The 9493-nt window shown below is 47.5% G+C and overlaps 1 protein-coding gene and 1 long non-coding RNA gene across 3 annotated transcripts in view; one reads left to right on the forward strand and one right to left on the reverse strand.

Moving 5' to 3' along the window:
* The window catches only part of LOC117201985 (uncharacterized), a 35036-nt gene extending 26628 nt beyond the window's left edge, over positions 1 to 8408 (forward strand). Inside the window, exons 3-4 of one of the 2 annotated variants that reach the window (XR_004484144.2) lie at positions 3019 to 3374; positions 7103 to 8408. This is a non-coding gene — a long non-coding RNA (uncharacterized LOC117201985). Of the gene's footprint in view, positions 1 to 3018; positions 7077 to 7102 lie in introns of those variants that run through there. The other variant, XR_007471071.1, reaches the window with a different exon arrangement.
* Positions 147 to 1219, reverse strand: TMSB10 (thymosin beta 10). The gene is made up of 3 exons (XM_004271617.4): positions 1068 to 1219; positions 707 to 821; positions 147 to 430 (listed from the first exon to the last, which is right to left on the reverse strand). The coding sequence occupies exons 2-3, from the start codon at positions 804 to 806 to the stop codon at positions 402 to 404; spliced, it is 129 nt and encodes a 42-aa protein (XP_004271665.1). The 5' UTR covers positions 807 to 821; positions 1068 to 1219; the 3' UTR covers positions 147 to 401.
* Positions 8409 to 9493: the final 1085 nt, after the last annotated feature.

Below are 9493 nucleotides of genomic sequence, written 5' to 3' on the forward strand. Positions count from 1 at the left end.
AACTAAGAGATGGTCCCTGCAAGCCAGCCCATCCTGCGACCCCCTCCCCCGCTCTGCGGCAGGAACTCCGACTCCGGTGGCTGGAGCTCTGCTGCAGTGGCACTACCCACGCATACTCAACTAACAGACTCAGACCACGCCAGCCATGCCACGAGGTGTGTTTTATTTTCATTAATCATACAAATAATTTTCTATAATATCCCAGGGCAAACCGGATAATTTGGCAGTCCGATTGGAGGGTCCCTTCAGAGACCCACAGGCCGGTGGCATCGGCACGGAGTGCCCGGGTTCACAGTGCAGCTTGTCGCTCGTGTCCATCTTGCAGGTGGCTCTTCCTCCACATCACGACTAGGGTCTCCAAGATGATGGAGGTGGAGAATACTCCAGGTTCTTAGGAAATTTCACTTCGCTTGCTTCTCCTGCTCAATGGCTGTGGAGGGCAGGAAGCGGGCACTGGGGGATGGGAACCTCTTGCAACCCGCCAACCGAGGCGCTTACAAACCTGGGCTGGGCGAGGCACCCACGAGGTCTGGGGATTAAGAAAGAGGCTTGGGGTTGGGGACAGGCGCCTTGTGCAACAGAAAGGGGGGCTGGGGCTGCCCGACGGGAGGAATCGGCCGGATGGGGTGCGGGGCTCGGTTTAGGCGAAGGGCGGGGTGGGGACTGGGCTGGGAGCTCGAGGACCCGGAGGCGGGGGCGGACTCACTCTCTTTGGTTGGCAGGGTGTTCTTCTCCTGCGTCTCCGTCTTCTTCAGCTTGGCCTTATCGAAGCTGGCGATTTCCCCCATGTCCGGCTTGTCTGCCATTTTCTTAAGACAAACCTAGCGGGCAAACCAAGGCGGTTGGCCCGGAGCCGGGGCCAGCGGCCCCCTCCGCGCTCCCCGCCGCCGCCCCTCGACGTGGCACTCCGGCCGGGGCGTTCCCGGCAGCCCGGAGGCCAAGGATCTGGGCGCGTCCCGCACCCCATCCACAGCCCTAGGGCGTGGCTGGCCGGCCCGGGCGTCCCGTCGGGGAAGGGCGGCTCCGACCCCACCCGGATGGGGCCTCCGCCCCAGCGCGCCGCTCACCGAAAAGTTCCGCTCCAAGCCCGCGGCTCCGGTGCTCTGACTCGCGTCGCTGCAGCAAGAGACAAAAGAGCGGCGCCCGCCCCTCGCCTTATATATGCCGCGCCCCGCCCCGCCCCTCGCCCGCCGCAGCGGGGGCGGCACCGGCGGCTGGGGGGGGCGGGGCCAGGGCGGGCGGCGAGCTTTCCCGCCGTGCCCTCCGTCTGGCTACCCGCCGGGCTGGGCGTGGCACTTCCCGCGCGCGGGGCCCCTGCGCCCAGTGCCCACAGCTCTCCGGGTCCCCGGCGTGGAGGCTGCAGGCGCGGCCAGGGTGGGCGCCAGGCCCTCAGTTTTATAGGGTGCTGCACTCCCCTCTCCGGGAGTCTGCTCCTCACCCGCAGGAGGGGCGTGGGGGGCCAGCGGGGGAGGGGTGTATGGTTGGGTGTGGGTGTGGGTGTGTAGCGTGTCGTTGTGAGTATGGGTGTTCTGGCGTGCTCGCGCGCTTTGCAGCCGTCCCCGCTCGCAGGAGACACCCCACCCCTGGGCAGTCCGCGCGTCTTTGGTTTTTAGCACACCAGAAACCCCCCACCCCCACCCCCTTTTCCTCTCCTCGGGGAGGTGAACCCCTGCGGGGTCTCACACTAAAAGAATCCGAGCCAAGGGTCCTAGAGATGAAAAGACGGGGTGGGGGTGAGGGTTGCAGATAGGTTTCCGCTGCTCCTTGCTCAGGTTGGGGGCCGGTTGTCTCCCTTCCCTGAGCTGGGCAGCTCCTGCAGGACCCTTGGCTGGTGCTCCCTTAGATGTTTGATGCAAGCATGGTTTGAAAGGCGGTGGTGAGAGCAGGCCGTCCCCAGGGCCTTGCGGTGTTCTTTCTCTCACAGGGGATGCTGTGTCCCCAGGTTCCATTTTCCTCCTTGAGTTAACCTTGAAGGTGTCCCTACAAAGGTTCTTGTTTCCCTTTTTAACCCATTATGGGAGTGGTATACTGCAACTATTCAAATCTTTCTTAGAAAAGTTGTATCTTCATCCTGTGCAACATCTTTAGTTCCACAAATGAACAACCCGGGGGTGAAGCTGGTCATTGTTTTATTTGTCCTGAAGTTTCCAAATGTCAAGGAGTATTACCAAACACTTTTGAAGTGGCATTTGATGGAAACATCCTAAGTTCTGTTCCATCCCTTCCTGATTTTAACCGCTTTTTTCCACATTCCCTCAGTGCGTTTGGAACAGAAGGAAATAAATTTGGGCTCATGAATTTGATATACCAAACTCCTTGTGTGACCTTGGGCAAGTCTTTCCTTGTGCCTCTTTATATGTAAAAGAGTTTTGGCATAAAACTTAAATGAGATAAAGAGCAGACATCAAGTGGAAGCTTAACATGGCAGCCCCATGAGAATGGCACACACACTTCATTAGTGTATCAGCCAACTATTGCCACAGTATGCTGTGTAACAAACTATCACAAAACTCAGTAGCTTAAAGCAGTAAGCAATTATTCTCACTCACTCGCCTGCAGGCAGGAGCTGCTGGGTTGAGCTAGCTGAGCTAGCTAGGCTCACTGGATCTAGGTCTGCTCCACAGCTGTCTCATGCTCTGGCCCAGGATCTAGCTGGAGCTTGTTCTTCTCAAGGTGATAGGAAAACAGCAAGAGGGCTGTTGCAAAAGAGAGTGCAGAAGTGTTGAAGTGTGTGTAAAAGCATGTCATGTCACCTCTTGTCTGTTAACATCCCATAGGCCAAACCCACCCTCAATGGAATGGAGAAGTATTATATTCCACCCATGGTGGGAGAGGGAGGTGAATGAACATTTCTTAAATAAAAATCCAACTTCACAGTCAGGCAAACAACCATAACAACCTCCAGAGGAGGTTTATTCTCCATTCACGCAGCAACATTTTATGCTGTTTCTGTTCAGGCAGCTTCCCTCCATGCAGTGACTCATGTACCTTCTCTCTCATCTCTCTGCCCTCCTCTAGGTCCTGGATTTTTACTCCATCTAGCCAGTGGATGGGAAAAGAGAAGACAGAGGACTGCACTAGAGTTTTTATGGACCAGGTTGGAAGTAGTCTCCATGAGTTCTGCCCTCATCTCTGTGGCCTGACTCAGTCACATGATCTCACCTAACTGCAAGGGAGGCTGGGAAATGTAGTCAAGCTGTGTGCCCAGGAGTAAGAGCAGGGGTGGAGGGTCTTGGAGCTGTCTCTACCATACACGATTGAAGGATCTGCCAAACTTGAGCATGAAAATATCCAGACATCCAGAGACGTCGACTCTTTGGAGCGTCTCAATGGCACTGGATTCCTCTACAGATGCAATGCCAAGTGTTCTTTAGGTATTACCTTCCTGGGTCCCACCTATGGCCTGTGAAGTTGTCCTAATTTGGACCCTTGGTGAAGTCCAATTCCAACTTCCTTTTATTTGGGAAACAAGGGAATATTGTCTTCTCGATACAGTTGTAGAGACACGTTTCAAATATATCAAGCCTGCATGATTTCCAAACTAAGGAGCTCTAAGTAGACTTGCAGACATTCTTTATTCTCACTCAGTGCACTTCTGTGGCCCATCTCTAAGGAAGCAGGGATCCTCTCAGGCATTTGTTGCTTAAGAACAACGGTCAAACCTATTAGTCTCATTCAATCCTACGGGTGATGGTTTTAAAAGTCAGCATATTCTTTGACACTTGTCCCACTAATTCCTGAGTATACACTGTCCTTCGTGACTTTCTTCTAGTGAATAAAATGTGGCAGAAATTATGCTTTTCGATTTATGAGCCACAGAGCTCTGCCTGACTCTCTCTCTGGGTGCCTCCACACTCTGAGAAAACCAAGCACCTCTAAGGAAAGGCCACTTGCAGGCATTCCAACCACAAGCCTCAGCTGAGCTCTGAGCCAGCATCAACCACTAAGCGTGCAAGCACGTGAGGTAATGCTGAGTAGAGCAGACACAGGCTGTCCCGGGCCAAATTCCAGATTCATGAGCAAAATAAATGTTGCAGTGTTTGTAAGTCACTAAGTCTTGGGAATTTTTGTTACGTAGCAACACAACTCATTTGCCCATGAGACAGAAAAATCATAACTTAGGGGTGCCAGGGTCTTAGGTCTCATTTGGGGATTTTTCCCTAAATATCTTCTATAATACTCACACACGTACTCTTCAACAGAGGTTTATCAAATGCCCATGGGGCATCTGGCAGTATTCTGGATGTGGAAGATAGAAAGATGATGAGACTCTTAGTGACAAGTCTATGTAGTAACTGAATGACTCTGAGTCAGTCAACAAGCTCATGCTTGTGCCCTGTGTTTCCTTATGTCTTGGAGCGTCATTTGTCTGACAACATATCAGCCTGCTGCTTGGAACGGATTGTGTACTGTTCACAGATGGTGTAGAGAAAGGAGGACCACTCAACTCCAATTACGTTTCCATCTTCATTGAGAAGGATGCACGGGAAATCGAAGAGCTAATAAGAGGGACCAAAGGGAGTCTTGATGACTGTCAATCTGGTGGGCGGGGGGTAGCCTTTGGAGATTTGCCATGGGACTCCAGCCCTCAGACCTGACCAATTTGACGACTTCTTTTAGGGACTTGAATGGGGATGTAGATAGAATGCTGACTATATTAGGAAGGATGCAACACTGTAAATGCCAAAGCAAAGTGGATCCAGTGGAGAAATGGACAAAATATGATGAAATGAACCTGATCGGGACAGATGCAGAGCGTTCTCTGCCTGACCATTAACCCTGCAAGTACAGGGAGACGTCACAGGATTAACTCTCAAGTGGCAGTGAGATTTCTGGCTGTATGAATAAGCAGAAAGAGTTCAGTCCAGATTTCCTTTGAATGTTCGGAAGACATTTACTTCTGCTTTGTTTACTCCTTGATGAAATGCTCATGGGAGATGTTCTTCTTAGTCTAGATATTCACATCGTGTACCTTCTCGTTTCATTAAGAAAACTGCTTGAGCATCCTCTCCTCAGAGAACGCTCCTTGACCACCCCTGACATTCTCTAAAGTTTTACCCTGTTTCATTTTTCTTCTTAGAATCTGATGAAAGAAATTTATACATATTGAGGTATGGGGAAGTCATTCTGGTTTACACATGCGTTAACTTGAATTTGTGGCCTATCAGACGTACATTGTACATCTGTTTTAATTATTGAAGAAAAGGGCGCATTGACCAGAAGTAAAGAATGCCCATGTTAAAAATAAAGATTAAATGCTTCCCTTCCTGGGGCGCCAATGCTAGTACTTCTTCAATGAAATGACTCCCTTCCCAGGTGCCAAGGCCATACTGACTCGCTGGGTGTGTTCTGATCTATTTTTTTTTTTCTGAAATCTTGAAGGAATGTATCCCTGACTTGTTTAATGTTCTTTGACAAGATATAAAACTGTGCTTAAAACTATGCTTCTCTGGAGTAGTTCCTCAGAGTTAACTGAGAGGCTGTCTTCTGGGCTATAGTCCTCAGTTTGACTCAGATAAAACTCTTTTCTATTCCTATTATAGATTGTTTATTGATTATTTCATCAACAAATCTATCTCTGCCAAACATGTTATAAATTCATTTCTTTATTGTCTATCTCCCACACTAGGAAATGGGAGACCTCATTTGTCTCATTTACCACTGCGTCACCAACGCCAAATGCAATGCCTGATATATAATAAGTGCTCAATCAATATTCTTTGAACAAATGCATAAAATTCTTACCCAAAATGGAATAAGCCACTCTGGGGGAGGTGATGAGTTCCCTATCCCTGGAGGCATTCAATGAGGAGTGGATAGCCAGGTATGTGGACTGTGATAGAGATGATTCAGACCTTGGGCTTCAGTAGGTTCACAAGTGAGCAAGACTGCTTCTCCCTAGATGACCTCCCGGGTCCTTCCTGTGCTGTTATTCCAGGTGTGAAACAGCCTCCTTTTGGTTGTCAGCTTTGCCAGCCTGAAAATAGCTGTGTGACTCTCACACCAAGGAGGTATGGGAAGGAAAGAAATCAAGATGCGACGTCTCTGTTTTCCATACCATTCAAACACCGTTTCTCTTTGTAGGTCATGGAGTTTAAGGACTCCCCAAGATAAAATGGTGAAGAAAGTAAAGTGGGCCTTTGAGGTTCAGCCTCAGTAATGATTGTTCTGCTCTGGAGATGTGTGGATGAACCCCTAAATCAAGCCTGGCAGTTGCTGAGGTTGCCCCAGTGGCTAACAGTCCCAGTACAGTCTGGGTGAGGAAGTTATTGTTTCAGTTTTCACCTCTGGTGTTAGAGTAACAGCAATGAGGGCAACTAATATTTTTGTGCAGTTGTGGTGTTCCAGGCCCTGAGAGAAGAACTTTATGTATTATCTCACTTAAACTTCACCGAAACACTGTGAAATGGCACTATTTTGATCAACTCTGCTTTACGGGGTAGGCTCTGAGGCGTCGTCAAGGTCACACAGCAGGTAAATTGTTGTGGCTGGAACTTGAATCCACGTCTGATTCCAAACCCTGAGCTCTCAACCACGGCACCACCCTCACCTGGACCTTGCAGCAGGGTTTGTAACCTGCAACTTGGATCCAGATGGTTTATTTATTTTGTTTGGCCACATTAAACTCAACAAAAAACTTAAGGCAATACTCAAACGTTGGAAGATTTCCAAGTTGAAGATCTAGCAACCCTGGGTCTATATTTTCTCATGGCAGCACCATGATTAGCAGCTGACCCCTAGAAATGGGGTATGTCAACTTCACTTTACTGGATTCTCCAACACTCCCTAATGTCTTTGCAGCATGGAGACCAGTGTCAATTGCCATGTATTATATATGTATGGGTGTTTTACTTATAATAGGTAAATATTTCTTGTTCCCAGGTCTCTATCTGTAGACATCAGCCTTCAAGATGGCCCCTAACGGTCCTGCCTCTTGTTCTCACTCATGTCCAACCCTCCTCTATTGTACAAGGGTTTGTCTGTGTGACCAATGGCATGTGGTAGAGGAGATAGTATGCCATTTCTGAGATTAAGTTATAAAAGATGAATTTCTATTTGGTGCCTGACTTTCTCTCGCTTTCTCTTGTATCTCTCCTTCTAGGGGAAGCTAGCTGCCATGTTGGGAACAGTCCTAAGGAGATGCCCGCATGGTGAGTTTCTGGTCAACAGTCAGTGAGGAGCTGAAGATTGTCAAGTAGTGAGCTTGGCAGTCGATCCTCTGGCTGCATTTGAGTCTTCAGAAGGCTGCAGCTGTGACGGACAATTCTACTGCAACCTCCTGGGAGGCCCTGAGCTAGAACCATCCAGCTCAGCCATTCCCAGAAACCGTGATGTGATAAATGCTGTTTTATGTTGCTAAGATTTGGAGTAATTTGTTTCTTGGCAATAGAAAAACGAATTCACTATCAAAAGTGGGAGAACACGTGGATCAAAAGTGCCACGTAGTTAAAAAAAAATTGAGAAAAAGCATATGTGTCTGTGGAAGTAAAGAATATTTATATCGTTATGAGACCTGCCACTGTAAGAACTATGACTGATACACGGGAAAAAGAGAGGTGATGACATCTGAATGAACCAGGCCTGTCTCACTTCTTCATACCATCCGCCTGGCCCCTTCTAGGTCTCTGAGTCTTCCAAGCTGGCTCTAAAGCAGTGGTTTTCAAACTGGTTTTGACCTTGATGACTGCCCTCCCATCTCCCAAGAAGTACATTTCACACGGTGACCCAGGACTCACATGAGCACACACAAATGAAACAAAAGTTTCACCAGAACTGATACTCTTACTGTGAGTGACGCCCTCTTTCTCTGTTCTATTCCTTTTCGTTTAAAAAATCTTTTTGTTTTGAAATCATTATAGACTCACAGAAAGTTGCAAGGACAGTACACTGAAGTCCTCTGTGTACTCGAGATAGCAACATCTTACACAACGGTAATCTTGTATCAAACCCAGCAAACTGACATTGGTGCAATTTATAGACCTTTTCCAGATTTCACCAATTATATGCACTCTTCCCTGTGTGTATGTGTGTGGGTGTGTGTAGTTCTATGCAATTTTATCACGTGTATAGATTTGTACAACCACCCCAGTCCAGATACAGACCTATTCTAACACCGTAAAGGGAATCTCTGGTGCTACTTACTCTTATAATCTCATCTACCAGCACACCACCCCCAGCTATAACCCCTGGCAACCACTGATCTGTTCTCCATCTGCAAAATTTTGTCTTTTGAGGTTAGCTTTTTCCACTCATCGTGATGACCCTGAGATCCATGCAAGTTGTTGAATGTACCAGTGGTTCGTTCATTTTTATGTCCTGAGTGGTATTGCCTGGTATGAATGTACCACTTATTAAAGGTCATTTTGACTGTTTCCTGTTTTTAGCTATTAAAAATAACGCAGCTATGAACATTTGTGTACATTTTTTGGTACGTGTGGACATAAATTTTCATTTCTCTGGGATAAATGTCCCGGGGAGTGACTGCTGGGTCATGTGGTAAGTATATGTTTAGTTTTGTAGGAGACTTCCAAACAACTTTTCAGAGTGGCTGCACCATTTTACAGTCCCACTACCAATATATAAGAGATCAAGTTTCTCAGCATCCTCACCAGTATTTGGTATTGTCACTATTTTTAATTTTAGCTGTTCTAATAGGCATGGAATTATATCTCATCAGGGTTTTAATTTACATTTCCCTCCTGACTCGTGGGGTTGAACTATCCCTTTACACTTTATCATTTCATTAAAATTACTAGTTGTGACCTGCCAATTTGATTTTATCACCCACTAATTCGTCATGGCCAGCAGTTCAAACGCTGCTGAAGTGGGATTATTCAATCAGTGGCTTAGCATCTATTATTCAGAGATCATCCCCTTAACTTCTAACTTCTCCTTTCACTTCCACAACACATGCTTCTGCAATTTTATGTGTAATCCAGTTATCCTCTGGGGTCTCATGAAGACATCCTCTTTGATGCTTTCCCATGGTTTCTCTGAATTTTCAGGAATATTCTGCTCTTACGGTTACTTCCGGTCTCTCTGAATTTTTGGTCCACGCTGATGCATCTCCAAACATGGACAGCCCTTGGCCTTGATTTCATTTTTCGAAGCAACTATGACTATAAGGCTGGTGTGTGCAGCATTCCTTTTACCAAAGTTTTGTGGGTTAAGGGGAGGGGAAAAATCTATATTTTTTATGACACATCCTTGATCCTAAAAGCCCTCTGGGTGCCTTGGGAGATCCCCCACTCTGTGCTTTTCCTAGGTAGCCCCAAATTCCCACTTTCTCACTATGTCCTCTTTTCCATTTTCTGATTCCCTCCTTCTTCTCTCCATTCTTCCCTTTGAGAAATACCAACTCCCCTCTTTCTCTCCAGCAGAACAGTGTACTTGTTCTCTGCTACCTTGGTTTTTGCTGAAAGGAGATTTCTGGGCCTTTCTCTGTACCACAAGCAACTGATGGAGATATTCCTCTGAAGCTGGTTCCCTTCCT

The sequence above is a fragment of the Orcinus orca genome, chromosome 13, assembly GCF_937001465.1.
Source record: "Orcinus orca chromosome 13, mOrcOrc1.1, whole genome shotgun sequence".
Taxonomy (NCBI): Eukaryota; Metazoa; Chordata; class Mammalia; order Artiodactyla; family Delphinidae; genus Orcinus; species Orcinus orca.